Source organism: Pungitius pungitius, chromosome 20 (assembly GCF_949316345.1).
Source record: "Pungitius pungitius chromosome 20, fPunPun2.1, whole genome shotgun sequence".
Classification (NCBI taxonomy): domain Eukaryota; kingdom Metazoa; phylum Chordata; class Actinopteri; order Perciformes; family Gasterosteidae; genus Pungitius; species Pungitius pungitius.
In genome coordinates this window covers 2,845,614-2,871,132 of record NC_084919.1, presented here as the reverse complement: position 1 = coordinate 2,871,132, position 25,519 = coordinate 2,845,614, and the positions used below count along the sequence as shown (strand labels likewise).

Below are 25,519 nucleotides of genomic sequence, written 5' to 3'. Positions count from 1 at the left end.
TCCCAAGGCTACGGATAGAAACCAGACGCATTCTGCTCATGAAGAAAAAGCCTTTGGTACAGACTTATATTTCTCTATAACTTACATGTCTTATATATTTAGAGGGTATATTTACCTGCATGTACCTCTTTTAAGAAGAAGTTCCCGTCCCCCGCTGAATAACACAAATAAGAAGTGCTGCATTTTTCACTCATGTATGAGAAACATCTGCATTAGAGATGGAGACAGTTGAATAGAAATCGTCACTGAGGTAAGAAGCAAATGTGCTGCTTTTCTTAGGCACGGGAAGATCTCTCTAATCACCATTAGGGTCACGGAGCATCTCAAATAACGTGGAAGCTTATCGGGAGTCTGAACTCCTCTCCTACAGAAATGCCTGAATGACGTTTATGCGATTATTTGAACACGTTAATGTTCGTCCTCTCAGGGCCGCACCGCGATTGTTGTGTTCCTTCGCTTTCCGCGGCGCGTTTCATCACGGAGGGGCAGATATCAGGCTTTTAATGCGTGTTTGAAAGAGCGAGTGAATAATGCAGGTCGGTCCGGGAACCTCGTGGAGAAAAAGAGGGGAAAAACAACTCTCTCATCCATGACCTCTCGGGCGAGTGCAGCCCCGCGTTTCCAGGAAAAAGTCCATTCAAATGCGATTAAAAGCGCTTCCACATAATAATTTTTTCACATAACTTCGGCGTTTATCTTGGTTCTGCACTCGTCGGTTTGTCTGCGAGCAACAGGGCGGGGGGGGGGGGAGGAAAAAGGGGGGGAGGGGGGGCGAGATGGAACTAATGTTATGGATTTTCGTGGAAGCGCCCGGCCACGGTCGAGAGGGTCCAGATACCTCCGTGAAGATTTACTCATCAACTCGAAACGCAAGCGAGGAAGAGGAGCGAAGTCACACAGAGGGGGGGGGGGGGGGGGGACCACAGGAGATTGTTTGCGCGCGCAGCCATTGGACGTCGGTCAGGAGGAGGCAGCAGGCCAAGCTGAAAGGGAACATGTGCTTTTCTGGAAGATAAGATTATGTAAAAGTCGACGAAGCTGCAGGCGGTGAGGAGACTCACGCTGCGCCTTGCGTTGCGCAGCTCCGCGGGCTTGTTACACTTTGCAGGGGTGTATTTCGGTATCCTGTGAAAGACACTTTGTTCGCACTGAAGCTACAGCTAGCGTTAGCGTAGCATCAACACTAAATAGAGCAGACAAAAAGATTTTTGGCAAGCGCATCTGGGCGGATGTGATAAGCATGTTGGTAACAAACTAAGGCTAAGTAATCCAGAGGTTCAGAGGTCACACATTAAGCACAACTAACAATTATGTCGTTTGTCTTTTAACAGCGATAACACGTCTATTGTGAATTCTTTTGGTCACAGAAATCGTGAAAGTCGTGATATTGTAATGAACGAGGAATGAAATAACATAAGATTCATGACAGGCTTGCGTGCTTCTTGTATTAACCGCACAGACACGAGAGTGGTATTGATCCAATGAGCCGTCACCCGGGACCAAACGTCCAGCTGCTAGGATTTGGTTCATTGGTTCAGTTCAACAGTAAAAAAAATAAGTCCAAACACGCTCTAAGATTTGAGAGGATTTCTCTTCATATTTTATGTCTCAGAACAAGTGATTATCAGCTGCAACCTGCCGCACACAAACACAAACAAGAGAAACCCACGCAGCCATTTAAATATTCCGCCTGTGGCAAAAGCACGTCAGCTTTTGCTTCTGCAGGAGTAAAAACCAATCTTTTTTTGTTTTTTCTTTCTCCATATTTGCTTCTGTGTGCGCTCAGGTTTGTCCGCCTCGTAAACATCTCCGACCGGGCCGCTCGAAAGGCATCTTCTTCAGGAGAGAGAGAGAGAGAGAGAGAGAGAGAGAGGAGAGAAGGGCACGGATGAAACATAATAAAAAATGGACAACTCCAAGGGGACCTGCAGCGAGAGGAGCCGCGGGTGTCTGGTGACGGAACGCCGGATTCTCAAGAAGCCGCAGTCCAAAATAAAAAAAAAAGAACACATTTTTCTTCCACTGGACACAAACACGAACCCCTCGGCTCACCAAAACGAACGTGTTTCGGAGACAAACCCAGCGGGCCGGATTCGAATGCTGCTTCACTAAAGGAGGCATTAGAAAAGGGATCGGCGCAGCAGGTTGAAGGGGCTCGGGCCTTTCGCGTCGTCACAGGTACGGCAAGTGCAGATTTGCTCCCTGAGCGGGTGGGGGGGGGGGGGGGGGGGGGGATACTCGGCATCAATCGCATTCATGACTGTTTGGTGTTAATTGAGAGCAATCGAAATGTCTACAAGGCAACGCTGACTCTCCAATGTCAAGGTGGCAGGAACACAACTCCCATTAGTGGGAGGACCGAGTCGATTATCTTGACCCTACTCTCACACAAACCCCCCAGCGTCTGAACATGTCATCAAGTGCCACAGTGTGTGTGTGTGTGTGTGTGTGTGTGTGTGTGTGGCGATTCAATAAGGGACCGTCCTAGATAGATAGTGTGTGATAAAGGGCTCATGAAATGTCATTAAATGGTAAGAATGATGACATGCTTGGCTCTCGACTCATGAATCATTCCACTTCCTTATAACTCCAGCCAGGCGACTGTCACACTAATGATTCCTAAATGATTTCAAACACGTTTCAAATGGCATCTGGAGCTGCTTGTCTTCAAGTGCGCTCGCGCTTGATTGAACGCACGGCGTCTCGGTGGGAGTTGTACTACAGGCTCTGTGTCTCTGTAGATGATGCTTACAGTAGCATGCAGCTTTAGGCAAAAATGAAATGGAAACAGCAACACTCCCCCCCCCCCCCCCCACACACACGCACTAGTCATTATCTTTGACAATACACCCGGCTCTGTGGGAACACCTCCTGCAGCCGCCACTCCACTCGCGTCTCCTCCTGTTCCTGCACCTGTAACGTCTTCCTTCAAACACAAGTCTTCCTTTTTAGGGTTGGCAGGTTGGCCAACGCCATTATCTCAACCTCAGCCGCCGAGGCAGCACACAGGGACCAGCTCCAGGTGAGACTCCTCTCCTTTGTCCCTACGCGGAGCCGCGCCGCTTCTCCTGGTCGACAAAAGGCAGTTTTGCAGGGAGGCGGCTCTTGGAGGGATGATTGACTCATCGCTACAGTCTCTCGACGCGGCGACCACGAGACGGAGGCGGGAGCAAGCGAAAGAGGAAAGCTGCCTCGGGGGAAGGAGACGAGGCCGCGGCCGCCGCCGGCGGCGCCCGACAGACGGGGAGTGATTTACTGCCTTCCTGACTGACTCTAACGTCGTTGTCTCCTAATTGAGAGTCAATTATCCGCCGATGACAGCCCATGTCCGACGGCGAGATGGTACGCGTGAAGGCTTTGTTGACTCCCCTCCCCCCCCCCCCCCCCCCCCAGGGCACGCCCAGGTTTACAAGGCTCCACTCCGGTAACAAATCAATCCAGCCTGCAGACGTTCTCCAGCGGGGGGGGGGGGGGGGGGGGTTGAGTGATGTCTGGGGACACACCTGTGCCGCAGGAAGAAGCTTTTCATTTTAAACCGGCTGCAGGCTGGGTGATCGGCCTTGATTGTTGCGTCTGGGATAGGGATGGATGACAGCGAGTTGCAGGAGAATTGATGGCGGGTCGCGCTTGGAGGCGGAGCCTGTGGCTGGATGGGGACTCGGGGCGGGACGCAATGGACGCTAGCACAGCTGTGATGTTTCTGCAGAAACCGACGCACTTTTAGAGAAAAGAAATAGGAAATAAAGATGGACACCTGCTGATAGCTCCAGAACCTGTGCTTTAGGGCCTGGTGCATTAGCAGACCTGCCGACTGCCCTTCAATCGCTAATTGTGCTCCGGGCGGAAGAATCCAGCTGTGAGGGTTATTGTGGAAAAACTCTCATCCTGAGTCAAAGGCTGCTGGTGAAGCACGGCGGTTTGCTAAATCAATGTATTGATGATGTTGCAACAAAAGCACCCTTACATAACTCGCCATTTAGCCAGGCCTCGCTCTGCTGTGTGTGTGTGTGTGTGTGCATCTCATACAACAGGTATGAATTAAGGCGGTCCTTGAGACCTGAGCTGCGTCTCAAGGACCGCCTTAATTCATACCTGTTGTTGCACATTTTCCCATTGTCTCCCATAGTGGACCAAAAACAGCTTGGTGAGGCAGTGTTCACGCAAACAGCCCTGCAAACAGCCCTGCAAACAGCCCTGCAAACAGCCACACAAACAGACCACGCAAACAGCCACGCAAACAGCCACACAAACAGCCACGCAAACAGCCACGCAAACAGCCACACAAACAGCCCTGCAAACAGCCACGCAAACAGCCACACAAACAGCCACGCAAACAGCCACGCAAACAGCCACACAAACAGACCACGCAAACAGCCACGCAAACAGCCACACAAACAGCCACGCAAACAGCCACGCAAACAGCCACGCAAACAGCCACGCAAACAGCCACACAAACAGCCCTGCAAACAGCCACGCAAACAGCCACGCAAACAGCCACACAAACAGCCACGCAAACAGCCACGCAAACAGCCACACAAACAGCCACACAAACAGCCCTGCAAACAGCCACACAAACAGACCACGCAAACAGCCACGCAAACAGCCACGCAAACAGCCACACAAACAGACCCGCAAACAGCCACGCAAACAGCCACGCAAACAGCCACGCAAACAGCCACGCAAACAGCCACACAAACAGCCCTGCAAACAGCCACGCAAACAGCCACACAAACAGCCCAGCAAACAGCCACGCAAACAGCCCTGCAAACAGCCACGCAAACAGCCACACAAACAGCCACACAAACAGCCCTGCAAACAGCCACGCAAACAGCCACACAAACAGCCACACAAACAGCCCTGCAAACAGCCACGCAAACAGCCACACAAACAGCCCTGCAAACAGCCACGCAAACAGCCACACAAACAGCCACGCAAACAGCCACACAAACAGCCACGCAAACAGCCACGCAAACAGCCACACAAACAGCCCTGCAAACAGCCCTGCAAACAGCCACACAAACAGCCACACAAACAGCCACGCAAACAGCCACGCAAACAGCCACGCAAACAGCCACGCAAACAGCCCGCTCCATCAGCCAACGAGGCCAAGCCTTATAAAGTTTCCGATCGGAGCTGCTGCAGCTCACAGGGAAACACTAGTCATGGGCTTCTGTTTGTTCCTGGCCTTATCAGTGTATTACTTTCATGGATAACTTGGAACTAATTAATCAGGGAATGGAAGGAGGGATGGGATTTGCCTGCTTGCACTTGCTCTCTTTTATTTATTTTTTTCAAAAAATGTTGTTTCAAACGCCAACTCTTCTCACAGTGCTCTGCGGGGCTTTTCTGGAGCAGTTGGAATCCAGATACGGGAGAAGTGGTTAAGATAAACACTGTGCGTATTTCCTAATTTAAGACGCTTTGGGTTTTTTTGTCGTTTTTTTTTGCATCACACTGCCACCGCTGTTTGGTTTGAATGTTTACGATATGTGTCTGCTGGCTGCCCTGCAGCGCTTTACAACCATTTGAATGAAAAATAACATGAGTTGATTTAAAAAGAAATATACACACACACGCTGAACAAATATGCAAATATTTGCTTTGATACAATCTAGCAATTTAATCTGTTAATGCCTGAGGAAGCCTTTTAATGGAAACTGAGTGTTGTTAAAGAATAATCTTGAAATCAGCTCACAATCCCATTGTTGCAGATAAAGAAACATGAAAAATGCACACGGCCCCGGAAACAGGAGAAATATTCTATTATAATCCCACATTACTCTTCAGTCTTGTGACAATCCGGTTAATGTGCCATGTATTCCGGGACAAAGGTCTAAATGAAACTGGAGTATGAGAACCTGTGCGCTTACAACCCCGGTGTGTGAAAAGCCAATGGCCTGTGACCACTGCAGAAAGGAGTAAATCACGACCTGCTCAGTCTTTTCCTGCATCGTTGACCCTTTTAAGGAGCCCCATCATCCCAATTCTGCCTCCCCCCCGGTGACTCCATGTTGTGGCGTTTTCCACCCACGAGCTAATTGGAGGAAATCGGTGGTAATCTGGTGTCTTAGAAAAAACCCGCTTAATGTCTCCGGTGCTGCACCTTGTCGAGGACCCTTAGAAAGATGCATCTAATTTCAACAGGGAGAGCAAGCGATTACAGAACGAGGCCTCGTCTCCGCCTCACAGATGTCTACTGTCGCCGTCGCATTTAGCGGAGCCCCTGAAGTCGGCAAACTCCTGGCACGGCGCCCTCCCTCCATTAAGCACGAACAGATGCTGCGAGATTCTCAGGGACGCGCACCTACGCTCTGCGCAACACGCCAGAGTACACAACGCGCCAGGCGACAAAGACAATGAATGGCGACATCGTAGGAAGTCTGCACAACCCTTGATTCTGCGCCATGTCGAGGTTTTTTACTTTTTACAACTTCCCAGGATGGAAGCGACGGAAAGGTAGCATACGCTATGGTCAGTGTATGGTTTACAAAAAAAGCTTGGTTAAGGGAGAAATGTCGCACAGCTAAGCCGAATGTTATTGTTGGGCAAGAGACACACACGTGAGACGTGTCGGTACCCGTTGCACACGCGATGACCTCAGAGGTTGGCATCTGCAAAGGAGTCCAGGGGTTCTGGCCCAAAAGTCGGCCTACTTCCTCGACCCGACGGATTGCTGCAAAGAATGCGGGAAAGAGCCGAAAGTCGAAAAGCACACACACACACACCGGGCTTATTGCTTGGCGGGCGAACCCGTTGCCGCCCTGCAGGGCAGCTCACAGACGATCCATTAGCGGGAGGGAACAGAGACAACACGGATCATTAGGCATGAAGAAACAAGTGACCGGAATTCGATGTTCCCCCGACACGTGCAAAATCCGCTCAAAGGCACTTTGTCAGGGACTCGCTCTCGTACCGGCGTCCGTGGTGCCGTCTGTTGAGCCACATTCCAAATGAAGCTTTCTCTCCACTCCATTTGGTGAGCCCATTTTTCCTCATGTGCCTCCTCACTTCATACAGCTAAATGGTGAGAGAACAGGGACGACTCGTGAATCCCACCTTGACCAAAGACAGACGATTACATTATACTTTAAGGCATCATACTTCAAGTAATATGAAGGCTAAACACATATAGTGCTGGATAAGATTTGTATTATTATTGATTATTTCATTATTATTCAAACGTATGGAGATCTACAATTATTTAAGAAACAGGAGGGATCATATTTGGGGTATGAAACACGTTGCTTTAGTGATGAAATGTACCCTCATGCTTCCGCCTAATTTCTGCTCTCGCTACAAATCCATCATCTGAGTAGCAGCTCGTGGGAGTTATTCCTTGTCGTTCTCTCTCCTCAGCCTCAGAGCATGGGAGGAGAGCAGGAGAAGGGCCTCGCATTACCGCCTCGCGCTTCCGAATGGGAGTTCATCGACTGGGGGATGTGTGTTCATTTCATAGGCTTGATATCTAACTCGCAGGGAGGGAAGGGGAAGTGTGAGGATTAGCGGGCCGACAGACACGCAGCATGGAGGTATGTCTGGCTCTGTTGACTCTGTGGGGTCCCGATAGACTCTGTGCACACATAGAGAGAGGTATATATATATATATATATATGCGGGGGCCGGTGGGTTGATGATAGAAAACACACATGCCGATATGTCATAGGGCCCACACACACAGCACACAGATAAATGTTAATGCCTGAAAGCACAATTTATTTAGGATACGCCGTTGTTATAAAAGGCTCCCTTACTTTTAGAAGTAGCTCAAAGTCACGTGTGTCATGCCCTCCCTAATATTACATGGATTTGCTAGACTCCCACCTACATGAAGCTCAGGGAAGACTCCCAGCACACTGCGTCTTTACCAGGTAGAGATTCACACAAAAATCACACCAAAAAAATATAGCTATTGCAAATTTCATTACTTTTTTTACAAGGCTTTTCTTTCCACAATATTTTTTCAAAACATTTTTCAACATTATATTTATGGATTTTTTTTCCATGACATTTTTCGACTCAATATATTTTGCATTTTTTGCCAAAACATTTTTGACATTTTAACATTAACACTTTTACCTTATTTTTTTCCAAATGTTTTTTAAAGAAAAAATTTGAGATATATTTTGAATATTTTTTTCTTGTCATGTTTTGATCCAAAATGAAAATACTTTTTTGTAACTAATTTTTTTAGATTTTATTTACATAGATATGCACATAGGATTTTGTAATCTTTTAGTGCTTTTAACAAGCCATGATTTAAATGCAGGGAAAGAAAAGCCTTGGATCCAATTTGCAATTCAAACCATACCTAATTTACACCAAACATGCATATGGGAATTCAGCCACCTGTGAATTTTGCGTACCTGGGCTTGCGTATGCGAATAGTTACGATCCGTTTGGCTGCAAGAGACCATATCGGCCATCTCTGCACTGCTCTGTGTGTGTGTTTGTGTGAGCCACTGATCATCAGCACAGCTGTGGCATTGCAATAAACGCAGCATCGGGTTCAGCTCAAGCAATTCATACATCATCCACACAGTAGGGAAGACCCTACAGTTATTTGTGAGGACGCACTGTTAACCCGCTCCATCTTCAGAGCCATTTGTCATCTGCGCACTCAGCACTGAGATGATTTCCTTGAAACCCTTTGGTCTCAAACGTGTGACTAACTTCTCCCACAAATCAACCATTAGACACATTTGTACATTTCTAATCTCTCCATAGATCACTATATCGCAGGCAGAGTTCCACATCATTGTGTGCAGTTGTGATTTAGGTGTGTCTGCATGCGTGTGTGATCTTGATCCTTGATTCTGCTTATATATGAGTATGTGGGATTGTGTGGGTGGTAATGTTTTTCAGAGCAAGGATGAAAGGCTTTGAGATGAGAAGAACAAGCCCTTTATTAATACCTCACAGAGATTTATATGCAATCTTTCACCGTGGCTCAGCGGGGCCACATATTGGAGGCCAGTAATCTCAGCCGTGGATTTAGTGCCCGAGTCAAAAGGTCATCCCCCCCTCCTGAACATGTGATTGATCATCTAGATTCACAGGCAGGACACACCAACGCTCAGCCGTATTGGTTCTGTCTGCCAGTACTGATAGCCGGCGAGTTAGCACCTTAAATGTCCACTCCATGTCAGCTTTCTGAGAGATTTAGACACACAGCAGATAACTGTCCACTTTGTCTGATGGGCTTGGTTAGATGTTCTTTCATCCCGTGTTTTTTGACCCATTAAAATGTTTGCCTGTATCATTGCCTGGACATTAGCTATCTTTTATACAATGAGTGGAGACGTTCACATAATTAAAGGTCAGAATATTTTTTTTCAGGCACACTCTAGAAAAAGGCACAATGAATGATCGGTTTTTCTTTAAAAACATAGTTTAGACGAAAATTACCCCTCTCAATCATAGCTTGTAACGCACTTGGGTGTGTGGGGGGTGTCAGTATCTGCAGAGCCCTGCCCTCAGCCATATATTGTGAATGCTCCTGGGACAATTACTGAGACACATTGACATGGAAATGTAATTACAATGTCATTAAATGATAATCCAAAACACAGCCATCATAATTTTAGCAAGGCCACCACCTCCACCCCTCTGTGATCTACCGGGCTCTGCATAACCCCAGCTTGGTGCTAGTTAGCAAACGTTAGCATGAATGGATGCAACATTTAGGATCAACTTTATGCCTGCACAAACAACAGCAACATTGTGAGCATGTTATTAGGCTGACGCAGCATTAAGCCGAAAAAGCTCATAATATGGGTGTAGAAACTGCATAGCGTGTAGAATTTAATGAATGGTATTTTATTCAAGCCCCAAGATTTGACTGTTGACTATACCAGTCATGAATAACTAACGTTATCAAACAAGTAAGTGGGGAAAACCTTGATAAGCGTTCAGCACACCGAGTCTCATCTCAGAGAGCTTATTGGCTGTTCTATTCCAGTAATCTCTGAGGTACCCAATGATGTTGTGGGATGTTTTACCACGTCTAGCTTTGTTCCATAACAATGTTCGTAATGAGTGATGTCTAATTTATGCTTGTCGTGCTTTAAAGTAGATCTCATGATACACCGTAAAGTTATAACAATCCTGGAATCCGCTTTCATGAACTGTGTTGGTGTAACCCCAAATTTCTCCCGTACCTGTGCCTCATACGGTGTGTAAATGTTGCATGAATGATTTCTAGTTCTGATGCACAGGTGACACATTGGATGGTAGCACCTGCCATCGGTGGGTGAATGATGACATTGAGCTTTAAAGAGACCAAAAAAAACGACAATTACAATCCATTTACTGTTGACCTAAAAAAAAAAAAAGGTTATTCCTTACTCTGCAAGCGGTACGACCTAAAAGGGTCATCACTTTGTTGCCTGACTTTTTTTGTCCTCGGATCTCTTCTGTTTGTGTGAGAGCCGTGCCTTGATCTCTTCATAGATATTCATCAAACATGCCCGACATTTGTGCACGCCAGCCAAAAGCGTGTCTCATTACTGCATCGAGTTTTACAACAAAGGCTTATGGGACAAAACCCCCGAGTCTCCTTTGCATGTAAACAGACTTTTCCTGGACTCTGCACGATGAGTTATTTTAGAAAGTAATCCTTTCAACTAAGTTGTGAGTACATTTTCTAACTGGGTAATTGCCCTTAAAGCGTGCCACACAAGGGCACAAGCTTAGTGAGCGAGGAAGTGTGTAGAGGGTATTAGGCGATGTGTAGCTCAGCTGGGATTGTGCGCAGCTTGTGTCACTGCCACTTACCTGCTCTATTGACTGTTAAACAACAGACTGCAATAACACTGGACCTTGGAACAGGGGACAGCTCCTGGTCAGCCCATTTGGAAATGAACAGTATCTGGCTCATTTCACAATCTTCACATCACTCTCCTGTGGCAGGTAGAGGCATTCATGCACGAAAAAAACATTCACTTGCAGACATTTTAAAACCCACACATGTTGAATTTGCAAAGACTTGTTAAAGTAAAAATCAAATGGCATCTTTCTGCCATTTTTGCTTTAGCAATAACTAAACTAAATTAGGAACGTGTTGAATGATTGTGGAATGAACGACTTATTGAGTCCAAACAACAGCTGCAGCAGAAATGAGGTGTAAACAGTGAACTGGCATACGTATTTACAACTGATCCAGCAGATTTCGGCTCCATTTTGGTCTCCTCCACCACCGGAACGAGACGTTGTGCTCTTTAGCAGCGAAATGCTCCACGGTTTTCACTAGCTAGTTGCTAACTCTGTGCTGTGTAGCATTGAGCTAACAATGAGGCTCGAGACCAGAGAGAGGGCTTTAAGACAGTAAAACAGCAGGAAAGAAAGATGAAATATAAAGAGTGAAATGTTAATTTGGCTGTTTGAACTTCAATCCCATTCCTGCAGAAGCCACAGCGGCCTCCATTTAATATTTGCGCTGCGTTTTCGTAGTTTTGTATGAAAAATGCTCTCCATGCTCCATTAGGATGAGCAGTGTGTCCTGTACTCTGCCGCCTGTAGCAGGGCTTCATGGGAAATGCAAACTCTGTTCGGACTCTATTTCAAAGACAATGTAACCCCTTTGTGCGATTGTTTGGTATTCAGGACCTGGCAAGACTGGCACACATAGAAATTCCTAACCACCAACCAGGTGGTTCATCCTCCCTGTCTCTTTCTCTCTACACAAAACCAAATGACTCCCTCTTCTGTGTTCAGCAGCTGGAATGCCTCGCCTCCACCAGTGGCTGCAGAGAGCATCTTCTCACAGACGTGGCGGATGTGTGGAGGAATAACTCAGGCAAATGGAAAAGTAAACAGCCGCAGGTGGCCAGGGTATTAGAGGAGATTAATGCAGGTGGCGGGGCTGCGGGGCATTAGCATCAATACCGTCCTGGCTCGAGAGCAGAGGTGGCGTGCTGCTCCTGAGCCCCGGCTCCTGGGGCCCCGCACTCCACTCCAGGAGTGCGGCTACGCTAAGCTCGCCCACCTCCGGCGGAGGGGGGCGGTATCGGCTTTGCATCCTTTTAGCGCAGGAAATGTGGGGCTGGGTGTGTGGCGGTGATATCGTGAAATGAAAGTGCTGTGTTTATCTCACATTTCATTATGGGCCCCTGAGGGGAGGGGGAGAAGGGGGGGGTGGGGGGGGAGGGAGGAGCACGGACCCTGCTCAGGCTTATCAAGAATCTGGTTGAAATTGGGAGGCGACTGCATATCCCACAGCCTCTCCTCACCCTCGTGCTTGAATAGTTGTAGGCTATCACACTGTGGCATCAGTATTCAAATAATGTCGTTTTTTTTCTCGATGGGGCCATGTGCAACTAGCTGAGAGCAGAATGTTAAATTGATGGTGGGGCCGCTTCGATAATATACTTTTGCAGCGCCTCTGTTTTCCAAATCACACGAAGGAGCAAGGAAAGAAGGAACGGAAGGTTGTGTGTGTAGATTGATTGCCAATTAGACAGAAAGTCTGGCCCCTTTTCAGGTTTAGGGACAGGTATTGATGCCCCAGGCCCTCTCGCCGAGCCTTTGTGTGGGATTTTTTGATAAGGTCCATTTGTGTTACTAGGGGGGGGGGGGGCATAGAAATGAACCGCTCTCAAATTTGCACTGTTCTGTTCTCTCAGTGGGAGAGAGCTGCTTTTTGAATACTAAAGAGTGTCACTATATCTTCAAAAGGCAACACTGGATTGATCCCTCAAAGCAACAGAGGACTTTTCCATCAAATCTGGGGATCAATTTATCTCCGTGCTCCACCCGTCTGTGGGCGAAAACGCAGGCACGACGTTAGATCCGGACTCTTGAGGGGTTTGCTTTTGTCTGGTTCTCTATGATTGTCTGTTTTAAGTTATGCATATTTCTCTTTCATTTTTATCACTCTACTAAACCACCGTCAAAGCAGAGGAAAATTCCCCCCCCCATCACTGGGCTTCTGCAAGGTTGGACCAACATTATTCCCATTTCCTTCCGTTAAACGTGTCTCCAGCCGTAGTTGTGGCTCGCTACTGTGATTCAATTTGTACTGGGCGGACGAGTAGAAGGGAGTTTAATATTCAAGAGTGTTTTTTTTGGTCGCGAGTCGGCCTCTTCTCCGAGAGGAACTCTGTTTTCTCCTGCTGCTCCGGAAGAGAGCGTTCCTCAGGGGCCGTTGCAACAAGCCGTTTTTCATCGCTTTACGGACCGAGCACCGGGTGCATGTTTGCTCATTGTTCACCTCCACGTCGTGTCCATGCATAGAGCGATGAATCAACCGGGGTCTATTGGGAAGGTAATCACTCCCTGATTTACTCTCTGAATACTTTAAGAATTCACGCGCACGTTGGAGTGTTGGGTTTGCATTTCGCAATGCGCGCCGACGTCCCGCGTCATGCTAATTGCGGCCATTTGTACAACCTAAACCCGGCCGATTGTCGTCTGCATGCGTACCCATATGTATGCACCGTTATCGTAATGAGGGACACTCATCATGTCTGCAACCCAAATTAATTTGTTTCAATTATCGTTGGATTTGTAGAAGTGGTCGCTGAATGCGACGTCCCGCGATGGGAGTGTCGTCGCGTTCCTTCACGTCATTTCGGGAAGAAGCGGCTTGGTTCAACTAAGGTCGACGGAAGCACGCAGTTAACATTTTGATTGGTTCAAGCTCTGTTCGGTGAAAATTAGATTGAGATCCATTGTAATGTCAAGAACTGTGAGGGTATTAGAGGGGAAGATGCAGGTGGCGAGCTGCGGGGAAATTAGCATATCAGCTCTCCGATGACATCAGGACCGCAGAGAGCCTCTACATCTTCCGTCGAAAACTCAAGACACACCTTTTTAGACTCTACCTTGACTAAAACACTAGCAAACCGTAGCACTAACAAATGGTAGCACTTAAATTGTACTTATAATGGCACTTTTCTATAACATGTTTTGAAACTGCTTATTTGATGAAAAATGTACTTTCTTGTTAGTTGTTCTTCTGAGTTTGTATCTCTATGTGGAAATGCACTTATTCTAAGTTGCTTTGGATAAAAGCGTCAGCTAAATGACATGTAATGTAATGTAATATCAGCTTGCCGTCCTTTTAATACTGGCGATGGCGGGGGGGGGTTGGGGGGTGATATCATAACATTTAAGTTATGCGTTTATCTCACATTTCATCATGGCTCAGGGGCAAAAATCGCATTCACTGTCGAGGCTTATTAAGTATGTTGGTTGAAATGTGGAGACTACTGGATATTCACCCTTCCAGCCATTGCACCGTGAATAACGATCTGTTTACTTTCTTAACATCACATATAAGCAGCCTTTCAATTATATCCTTATATTGATAGCATTTATTCACGTTATGCTGTTTCATTTAAAAAATGTAGTATCATTATAATATTGTTTCACATTGTGTTGCTGCACTTTCATCACACATATTGCATTGTAACTGCGTCGCGTCGGGTCACGTGACCCGGCTCTCCTCACTATCTGGGTGACATTTGGAGGAGGCTGCTTGTGAAGACTTTGCATCTCGTGTCACACGGACCAATTAATCCGATCGATCTTTGAAGTTCAGACTTTATTTTAAGACCCCGTTGGAAGGACCGAGTAATGACTTTTTCTCACCTCATTCCTCCGCGTTGTCTGGAAGGCGGCGATAGATCATACATCCTCAGCGTAAACAAAAGGCAGAGTCATGAGACCAAAGAAAGAATAGCGGTTGAAAGAGAACTTTACCTTTTATGTTGGAAACTCCTCGGAGCCCTTCATGGAAGACTTGCTTTCTTCGTGTAGTACCACGGGCGGAAGAATAGATGAGGTATAAATGTTCAGTTGTTTCTGTGGGGAAATCAGGTTGTAAATGCGGAATCCAAGGAGCAAGTTATAAAGGAGAAATTGAACAAAGGGACAAAACAGGAGGCTGGAAATAAAGTTTTTCCTAAGTACCACATTTAATAACACCAAGTTTTACATTTTGAGACATTCACAATGAGATTGACTGTCAATTTAGCATTGCTAATTTACATGAAACCATCAGTCCCTATTTCCTTTAAAAGCTTCCTTATTTACAGTCAGCATACAAGCATGAGAGAGGAAAAAGGTACTTCCCAAAATGTCAAACAATTCCCTTCAGCTAGCCCCCAAATCCCAGTTCAACCTGTTCTGACCACTAAGCACAAACCCGTCTCTGCTTGTATTGGTGTATCTCATCTATAGAGTGTTTATTACCTTCTCAAATAGCAGGGAGCCATCACTGTGTGCTGAAGCCAACCAATAGAGAAAGGCCCCGACGTAGGGTAGATTTTCTTGTAACTCCCTTCGGTTGTCTCAGGCTTTATTTTCGAGATCAATCCTACGAATCTATTTGCTCGTGCCGGCCTTTGAGCTGTCTGGAATCGCTCTGCATCCCGCATTGAATCCATTCCAACTGTGTGTATTTGCACATGCTGAGTTTGGAGGGAGTTAGGGAGTTACGTCCACGCTGAAGGAATAAGGACAAAGTAAAAAAAACTTTGTAACAACGCCGCAGGTCTCGCCCAAAATCTCTCTCGCTCACTCGTATCAAATTGACCTCCACATGAGCACACACACACACACACACACACACACACACACAAGGCTGAACTTCACTGTAGTTGTGCAGAGCAAAATAAGCTTTAATAAGATAAAAGGAAAGTTCTGGGTTTTGTGTCCATCGTAGCCTTAATGTCCACAGCGAGGGGCCGGATTGGGAACGTGGATGCGCGTGGAAAAATACAATTTTATTTTGGCGATGGCTTCAAAGAGCAGCGGCCTTACACCCTTTCAAACTCTCAAAAGTTAAGAAGAAAAAATGTCTTCGTACCAGAAGGGCAATATATTTCGTTCCTCAGAATTTAAAAGGAAATAAATGGTTTCATACAAATACAAATGTAATGCAGTTCTCTTTTGTTTTTGTTTCTTAATTTTAAGGTCACAAAGGGGGGGGGGGGGGGTACGATCCTAAGTGTGTTATTATATCCATATCCACCTCTTCTACATTTCCTCACCGCTCCAGTATTTTTTCCTCCTTAATGATTTTTCAAAAGCAATATGGTCCAATTCTGGTGATTCAATCAAGGAGTTCTGCTCTTAGAGCCGGCAGATGAACAAATGCACTCAGACAGGATTTGGGACTCCTCGGCCTTCGTGTGAAGTATTACAGAACTGATTGGAAGTGACAGCGCTATAATTCAGCATGGTGAGAGCGACCAGCCTTTGCTCCCCAACACACACACACACACTCACAAAGGTAACACACAGGTAAAGTACAGCTAATTATCTCACATTTGCATCTTTGTATTGGGATGCTTAACCTGTTAGAACCGCGAGATCCCCTCCTCGACAGCCTGATGAGATGGTTCCGCGTGGGTCACATCATATTTTTTAAGACACCTGAGTGGGGGGGGGGCAGCGCAAATCCTCCAATTGGGTCGTAACGCTTATAAACCTCGTTATAGATCTTGTAGATGCTCCTGTTAATCAGTAAAGATTTTCAACTTTCCCGAGAGGGTCCTGATTTTAAAAACATCTCATTACATTCCAATTGACGAGACATGAGGAATACGAGTCCTCTGATTGGGTGAATGCACTTTGCGAGTCTTTACGACTTCATTTTCATTATCAGCGATGATGAGATAATAATTTCATTTACCAGCTTGGTTATGGTTTATGGCTTATGGAAGGAATGAGAAGCAGCATTGTTTTTTAACAGGTTTGAATAATCCGCCCCCCTTTCTTTTGGATTGTAAGCCTCACAAACTGAAATCTAAGAGCTTCTTAGTTCCCTACATTTCTTTAACAAACACAACCCTGGGGGGGTGGGGGGGGCGGGGGGAGGGCAGGAGTACAACACCTGCAATAATTCAGCCTGATACAACCAGCGAAGGACTTAAATGGACTCAAGGGACTCTTTGATTCGGTCGACTTTACTAAGTGTTTATTCTCCTCTGAAATCCCCCGCTGCACAGTCTCTGTTTTTAAGCTTTTTTTTTTTTTTTTATTAGACTGCTATTAAAATAGGCTGATCTCAGCACGGCACGCGTGGCGCTCAATCACTCACAATTCGCCTTTCTCGCCAGGCGTCACTCTGCTCCACACAAGAAAGTGGAGATTTATAAAAGCAGAGCTGGCAGCGCCGGGTCAGTTGAGGACAGAATACTTTATTATAACGAAAATAAAAAATGCAATCAGAATTGTTCTGGATTATCTCAGACACGGGATAATTAATTATAGCTACTGGGTTCTGCAGACACTGGCAATCCAAAGCTCAGAATTGAGTGTTTGCTGGGCGTCATTAATGCAGACAGGCAGTTATTACCCAGACTCAAACTTCCTGCCCCCCTCCACGTGTGACTTCTTTTCTTGTTCTGACACTGAAATTGGCCCTTCTCGTTTCCTTTTTGCACACAGAGGCTGTCGCTGAAATGAGTTCATGTTTAATGGTCACTGTGCTTTTACTGTAATCACGACCCGGGACATTAGGGGAGCCGACAGCTGCGTGACACCCACCCGGCTCACAATAGAGTTCACGTGGCCATTAGGGGGGGGGGAGGTTGATTGAGGTTGAGACCCTCGCATTGCCACGTGGGGCGGAGCCAAAAGGGGGCGTGGCCAGTGGACACAGAGGAGAGCGGCCCCGTCATCTTGACGACAGAAAGTGACAGCGACAGAAAGTCAAAAGATACAAACCAATGGAGCCTAAAGACCGTGGACACATTTACCCTCATCATCAAGTCATCATCATGTTTCTTAATTCAGTACAAAGGATGAATGTGTTACAGGGTGATAGTGGGGGCGGGGGGGGGGGGACTATTTCTTAGCACGGAGCATCCTGGAATCACAGCTGGATGACTTACAACCTCACAGTGAAGTGAGTGAACAAGTGAGTGAACAAGTGAGTGAACAAGTGAGTGAACAAGTGAGTGAACAAGTGAGTGAACAAGTGAGCTTTGGTGGTAATCGAAGCAGCAATGCTAAGCAAGCTAACGGCTGCTAGCTTCCTCTTCGTATCGAACAGGCTGCTGGGAAAGTGGTGTCAGTGGTTAATCCTCCACCTTTTTACACACAGAGGCAGATAAGTGAATTAACACAAAAATGTCAAACCATTGAATACCTTGAACGCACATTGTCGTGCATCTGATGAAGTCTCAGTGAAAACAGCAAGCAAGTAAAAAATAGCCGAAGAAGCTTGTGAAAACTTGGTTTCCACACAAGCCCTGAGGGTTGGGGGATCTTAGGGATCTGAGGGATCATGGGGATCATTGAAGTTTCATTCCGCCGTCGGATCTTTGGATCCCACGCCGTTGAACCCGGCGGTCCGGCCGCGCCGCTCTCTGACTTTGGAGTTTGGATGTCGCGCTCAGGGATCACGCCTCTGACTCTGCACGTCCCGCCACGAATCCAAAACTGAACGGATTGCAGCATTGTGCGAGACCACGAAGAAACAAACACAAACACAGGGTTTATGTGACCGCAAAAACACGGATTAACCGTCCAGGCCTTTGTTTTTTTTACCTGTCATGCTTTGGCTGCTCCTTTAATACGAGGACTATCCTTCATGTGTCCCTGTCTTTCACACACGACCACGTTCTCACTTCCTCTGTCGGCCTTCATTCGTCAGAATGTTTTAAGAATTCACAGAAAGCCTTTCGACTGACAGAGCCGCGTTCCTCAAGCCGGGGGAAATTAATTCACGTCAGCCTGGGTTTTCTGAAGTCAAATGTAGACACGTTGTAACGTTTCACCTCTTTGCCTTTCACCACATTATCCTGAAATAACCGGGATGCGGCGAGCAGCAGACGTGGCACGATGCTGACTCCCATCCGGCTGTGCCGGTTGGAAAGGTTGAAAAAGAATGGATATTATTGGTGAACCTATATCTTTTACATATGGCCTCAGACTAAGGGGTAAAGCCATCCAGGGGCTTTTTAAACTGGAAACAAAATAGCAAAGAGTACGAGATGATTCGCTCAGTCTGATAATAAATAGAACAAAAACAAAACTTTTGGGGGGGGGGATGGAATAGAAAACTCGGGTCATGTCGGACCCATAATAAGCTTTGTATCTACCATCTTTCCTCTAGCTCACTGTTAAAGCCTGGAATGTGATGCAAATTGTTATTCTAGTTTCGCATGACTTGCATTTAATAATCTTAAGAGTAACAGATGCGGGGAACGACTTTAGAGTGCTTCATTCGTCTGCTTCCTGTACCCTTTAATCCCTCATTATACAATTTGTTTCCCAGACGTTATCTGGTTTCTGCATTACTGGCTGAAAAAGTTGAATTATGTTTATTAATGGAGTTATCACCAGAGATATCTGCTCCACGCAACCCTGAGCCACGCAGTATAACACGGTTTCTCTCCCAACCCAAAGCACTGTGCCGAGAATCAGCCTTTCTACTGAGGCGACCCAAACGCAGTGAAACTTCCGAAGCAAAACACTGCCCCCTGGTGGGAGATCCACATGTGCCGAAAACAAAGAAACACAAGACACATCTCAGTTTGGAGTGTGTTTTTTTTTTCCCCCCCCTTATGTGCAGGTATGGATTAGACAGATTCCACTCACGTAATAACATGGCATCAAATGTCAGAGTCCGCCTATCGAGGGTGATTGACAGGCCTCCAGGAGATGCCTCTCTGCCTTATCGCTCTTCCTAAAACCCGACTGCAGTATGCAAATCCTCGCAGACATCCGCTCCCACCTGCCAACACTCGTTATTTTTCATGCCATTTTGTTAAGAGAAGACGACGCTGCAGAATAGCTCGGCGCCATGGAGACCTGCTCCCGGTGGAGATGACAGACAGGGAGAGCGTGAAAATAGACTATTCAAAAGTTCAAAAGGTGTAAGCTGCCTGTCAATAGTTCTCACGTGGCTATTGGATGATAGAGTTGTGGGGTTGTATGTGGGCGTTCGTAGGCCCCCTCCCTCCCTCTCTCCTCATCTCCTCTTTAAGGGTCCCCGGGGGGGGGTTCTCCATGATGGGGCACTCTGGATCAGAACTCCCCACAACTCATGCAGGCCAATCGAACTGGCAACGCAAACTCCAACTCCATCACGTCTGCCTTTAAGAAATCTGTAGGGCGCTTATATTCGATGGTGTGGTCCTCACTGGAGAATCGGTCTATGAATTATGGATGAACAGACGCCTCTGTTAACTCCTCGGAATATAGAGAGGAATGAAACTGTAGGTTTAGGTGTGAGTCAGTTCTACTGGTGGAGAATTCTAGCTCAGTTATTTACAGAAAACAGCCCTTAAAATACACGTAATTTGAAGATGTTTACATCAGATTTTTGAATTATCCAAAATGTGCAAACATTGGAATGTGCGAATGAGGCATTGATCATTATTGGTGAATTTACCACACTAAAAATAAAAATAAAGGAAAAATTACAATTTGCATGTCCCAAAATCACAGAAATGATCAATGTCTCGTGTTAAAGAAGTTTACAAATGAACACATTACATTGCTGGAATATATTTGACTCTACCGATGAAGTCGTCGGTATCACGTGACCCAAACAGTAGTTTCCCCTCCCGGCTTTCTCTCCACACCTCTCGCCCTCCCCCTAAACTCTTGGATGTTCTTGGCCTTATCTCAAACACCTCCATCCTATGCATACAATTAGACCCCCCCCCACCCCCCCTCCCCCGGTACTCCATCCCGTCTACCCTGACCATTACCCACATTAACATAAGCACAATTGGCTAAATGGAGAAACGGCAGTGAGCAAAAAACGGCCTCAAAGCTCATTTCTCGTTTGATCCTGTTTTAACACATTTTGGATCTGTTGTTACACGGAGGGAGCAATCTTTTTCTCCATTTCCTCTCTTTTTTGCAGCACACCGGTTGTCGACATGATAGAACTTGGCATGACCCGGCCTTCCTTCTGGGTCCATAACCCGTCGCAGAGCTGTGGCGTGAACGCGTTAAACCGTCCAGTTTATCCCCGAGTGAGAATGAAATGAACATGCAGCTGATGGGGCATGAGATTAAGGGGGGGGGGGGGGGGGGAGGAGCTCATCGGTGTGCCTCAACGAGCACTCGCCGACTCGGAAGGAAGACCAAATGATTCGGGGGGGGGGGGGGAATTACGGGCGATGTAATTTGCGGCGTCACACATCGTGGAGCGTGAAGCAACTGGTGGCGTTATGAATTTTGCACGGTCAGCATTAGTGAGCTGACGTGATGAAGCGGCGTTAACATCGGAGGCGGACATTTTTTCCTTCCCTGCGGGCTGCTGGTTGAGAGAAACAAACTGGAAAATGATGTTTAGGGTTGGAACAAAAACACGTTGGCGTGGTCGCATTAGAGAGGAAACTGAACTTTATTTACTCAAAACCATTGCACATGAAAGCAAATAGGTAGTTTGGAACTAAACGCCAAAATATAAACCTGTTTCATTTATATTCAGTTTAAGTAAAGAAATGTAAACTGTGGTTTAAAACAAAAAAACGAGGGTGCATGGTGGTCAAGGAAATACATTCAACGTGTCATTATCATTTCAGTGCAAATACAGTGTGAGCATTACAAAACTCTCAGTTTGTATGGTCTTCATCATCACAACCCAAGAAGGCATTTAATAAGTAGGACATCAAAAAGAAGAAAAAACGGCATCTTAACCAGCTTAAAGTAGATTTAACAATCAAAAGGAATGTAAACGGACAGGAACCCTGTTTTACACAAAGTGTAAACTCATCTGACGTCAAATACCAGCTAAATTCATCAATCAAACTAACTAAACTGAACAGAATCTTAGAATTGCCCATACCAATATCAGAAACGCACAACAAAATCAAATATAAAAAAAAGCATGCACTTAAAAATGAATAATGCAAAATAAAGAAGGTACACATGAGTACAATGCTTGGCTCAAAAAAGATGAGAAAGTCCTTCAAACTAAATAGCATTCAAACACAGCTTTGAACTGCCCATGTGCCTGCGGGGCAAGTTGCAGGGTTTAAACCGACCGACGTCTCGGTCTCTTTTCACACATGTGCAAATGTCCAGGAGGGAGGAAGGAGCCGAGGTGGCGGGGGCAGAGGAAGGACACAAAGCATTTAGATGCTAAACCAGTGCACTTAACTGTCTTTTAGAGCGAGACAACATGGCGACCCGAAATCGGAGGTAGTGTGTTTACAGTTTCGAGGCACCGAGGTTCTTTGTGGCACCTAAAAAGCGGTCAAGCTTACCCGTGAACCAGTGACACGCCGTGATGCAACGCTCGCTTCCACATGTAGTACGTCGAGCGAGGGGTGAAGGGGAAGTAGGACCGGAACTCTTTGAACGTGGGGAAGGATTTCTCCTCAAAGCGTTGCTGCAGGAACAGCTTGGCCTTGGCCTTGAAGTTGGCCAGAGCCACAACATCCATCGCAAACATCTGCGCCTCTATGGGGGCCTGGCCGTGAAGCGCGTGCTTTGAATGTGGGGCATGGAAGGGCGAGCTCTCTACATATTTGGGACTTTCGACAAGCGGGAGCACGCGCTCAACCTCCACCCTCCTCGGTGTCACCTGGTCGTCCGCGGCGGTGACCTCGAGCCCCTCCGGGAGCTCGACCCCTGCGTTCTGCTCGACAATCTCCTTCTTCTTCTTCTTCTTGCGGTTCTGACTGCTACGCCAGAGCCAGTAAAAGCAAGGGGACATGGAGGGGAACTTCAGCTTGAACTTGGTCAGGGACCACTTGGACCTTTGGACGTGAAGCTTCGCGGCGTCTCTGAGCCGTTTTTTACTCATGTACGCCAGCCTGAAGATTTTGTGTTTTTGCCTGCAGACTCTGGCTTTGGGCGCGAAATGCTGGTTGGCGTTAAGCAGGGCCGGAGACAGGTTGTTTGGACTTTGGCTCTTGTCGGCGTCGGAGCTGTCCTCGCTGCTGCCAACGGCGACTTTGTAACCCCCACGGAACAGCAGGGCCTCTCTCCTCCAGTTGTAGTACGTCGATCTTGAGATCCCCGGGAAGTTTCTTTTGAAGATCCTGAAGGGCAGGGCGCCGTTCATGGCGATGCAATTTTGCAGACAGCGCTTCGCTTCCTGCATGTGGGCCACGTTCTGGGCCCGCTCCACGTCCACCTTGCCCAGGCCAAACATGCCGACCAGGTTGTCGTGGGGGTCCGGCTCGTCCTTCTTGGCTTCCGGCGAAGACCAGGCCTCCTGCTCCGTGCTCTCGCCGGGACTGATCTCGCCGGTGGACGACGAGGCGGAGAAGCTGCCGCCGGATTTCAGGAGCTCGTGCTTCCAGTTGTAGTACGAGGACCTCGAGATCTCAGGGAAGAACTCCTTGAATTGGTGCAGAGGGATGAGCTTGCCTTCCAGGTAGCAGGCCTGCAGGAAATACTTGGCCTCGTACCTGGCTGCTGACTTCTTGCAGTGCTCCTGCGTCTGCCTCTTCCAGCGGTAGAAGGTCCTCTTGGTGATGTTGTACTTGTCCTTCAGGCCCGGGTAGGAGAGCTGCGACTCCGCGTTGCGCAGCTCCTCGCCCTTGGTCGGCGACGCCCTCCGCTCGCTGCCGGGGCTTCGGGTCGTGAGGTCGCTCGTCCGGACCAGTGCCACAAAGTGGTTCGGCTTGAACGAGGAGCCGGACTGCATCCCGCCCGACCACATGACGTGAAGGGTTAGCGTCTCACAGCCTTGGGGCCAGGTCCTCGGTGTTATGAGGCGGTTGAAATAGGGTCGGATCTTCAGGTTGAACATTGGGTAGATGGAGTAGATGTTGAACTGCAACACCGACGAGAGGGCGTACAGGTGCCACATGTTGGCGTAGGAGCCGGGGAAGCAGGACGCTTTGAGATCGGCATCAAAGATGGCCTCCAGGACAGCGGCAGGGAGGTTTAGCATGTCCTCGGACTCTTCGGCACAAAGACTGAAGCGAACAGCCTGAAGCATCATTTTTGAATCGATCATCCCGGACAGGTAGTATCTCTTCCACAGCACCATCTCCGCTACCGTCCGTACCTTTCAGGAAGCAACATTAACAGAAAGCTGTTTTACAAATTGCACGTTTGATTATGTAAATGCAAAAGTGTACATTTAGATCAAACCCAATTGAGGCGATGAATCATCGCTTCTCACCTGCAGCTCCAAGCTGAGTCCAGTGTTGCCCACTAACAGCAGGCTGACGGCATCGAACAGAAGGTTGCCCTCTCCGAGGCACTTCACAGGCAGGAGGCCCGCGGGCGCGTCGGGCGGGTAGAGGCCATGAGCCGTTTCATCCACGCCCGTCCACTCGGGGAAATCCTGACACGGGGTCTGTGGGAGCTGGAAGGGAGCGAGAGCCCGGTCGACCTCCAGGGCCACTCTGGTCAGGGCGTCCAGGCCGGAGCTCTCCGTGGCCTCCTGGAGATTCCCCAGAACGGACAACACGACCTCCTTCCTCTGAATCATACCTGGTTATCTGGTGGGAGCTGGTGGGGAACAAAAGGGAATGGAGGAGAGAGAGAGAGATGATTCAGAGAAGTTCAGTGATAGACAACAACAGTGAGACAAGCTTAGTGTGTTCGTGCCTTTGTAATTAGTTGAATAGATTATGTAGATCACTGAGCCCTGTCCAGCTTAATCACATTGCTGGTGGGTGCAGTTTAGTGTTGGAACAAAATCAATACATCTCACAAATTCTAAAATGTTTTGCACCAATGCAATTCCTAAAAAAAAATTAAACGGATCTTCGAACGCATTTGCACTGTCCACCTCACTCAGCCAAGTCCAACCGTTTTCTTTATTTTTGCTAAATTAAACACCTCGACTATTCTCCACTACCATGAAGAGCTTTTCAAATACATCCAACGGTTCAATTTCTTCTTCTTTTTTACAGATTACATTTGCCCAAAACCCATTAGAATTAGATCACATCGTTTGTTGTTATTGTGACGTTCTAAACTCGTCCCGATAAGTTTTGTTTTGCTCGGTTTCAGCCGATACCTGCGAGGCTCCTCCTCGCGCTGCGTAATGGTGATTAGGTGTGTTGTCTCCAAACACTGCGCGGTTCAAAATCACGCTTTTAATCCAACGAGGAACCCAAAGGCTGCGCCCCGATTCAAAACGAGGAAATACCTCCGTAAGACACCCCCCCCCCCCCCCCCCAAAAAAAAAAAAATCCTACCTGATGGTCCGGAAAGTGCCTTGTTAGTGGCGCAGGGCTTCACAGCTGATGTGTTGGTCTCTCTCGGGGAGTTTTAGTCCATTGTGTGCGCGCGGCTCCACGGTGCGCGGCCCTCCGGTGAGCACTGGGGCTTTTGGGGAGTGATAAGCAGCACCTCCCTCCAGGAAACTCCCGATCGTAGATTCGCCTCTTTTTTTTTTGTTGTTGGGTCTCTGCGTCGCCTCCCCCCCCCCCCCCCCCTTTCTTCCTCAAACAGACTACGTACAGGGTCAATTTCAATGTGTTAACAAAAGCCGACGTGTCGGGTGGGGCGGGGCGGGGGGGGGGCACCGGAGCGCTCTGAGGGGCCTCTTGAGTGAACAGGTATCGCTGCTTTTGTTCCATCAGAAACACTTTGGGCTTTTCCTCTTAATCAAAGCCAACTGCAGACGTCAGCAATT

The 25,519-nt window shown here is 47.4% G+C and overlaps 1 protein-coding gene across 2 annotated transcripts; it reads right to left on the bottom strand.

Moving 5' to 3' along the window:
- Window positions 1-21,306: 21,306 nt before the first annotated feature.
- vrtn (vertebrae development associated) lies at window positions 21,307-25,273 on the bottom strand. Of its 2 annotated transcripts, XM_037448671.2 has the most exons (3): window positions 25,080-25,273; window positions 24,053-24,384; window positions 21,307-23,935 (listed from the first exon to the last, which is right to left on the bottom strand). In XM_037448671.2, exons 2-3 carry the CDS (start codon window positions 24,362-24,364, stop codon window positions 22,175-22,177), a joined length of 2,073 nt encoding a protein of 690 aa, XP_037304568.1. In that variant the 5' UTR covers window positions 24,365-24,384; window positions 25,080-25,273; the 3' UTR covers window positions 21,307-22,174. The 2 variants fall into 2 exon arrangements, with proteins under 2 accessions (XP_037304568.1, XP_062415828.1); XM_062559844.1 differs by lacking the exon at window positions 25,080-25,273 and having other exon boundaries at window positions 24,053-25,033.
- Window positions 25,274-25,519: the final 246 nt, after the last annotated feature.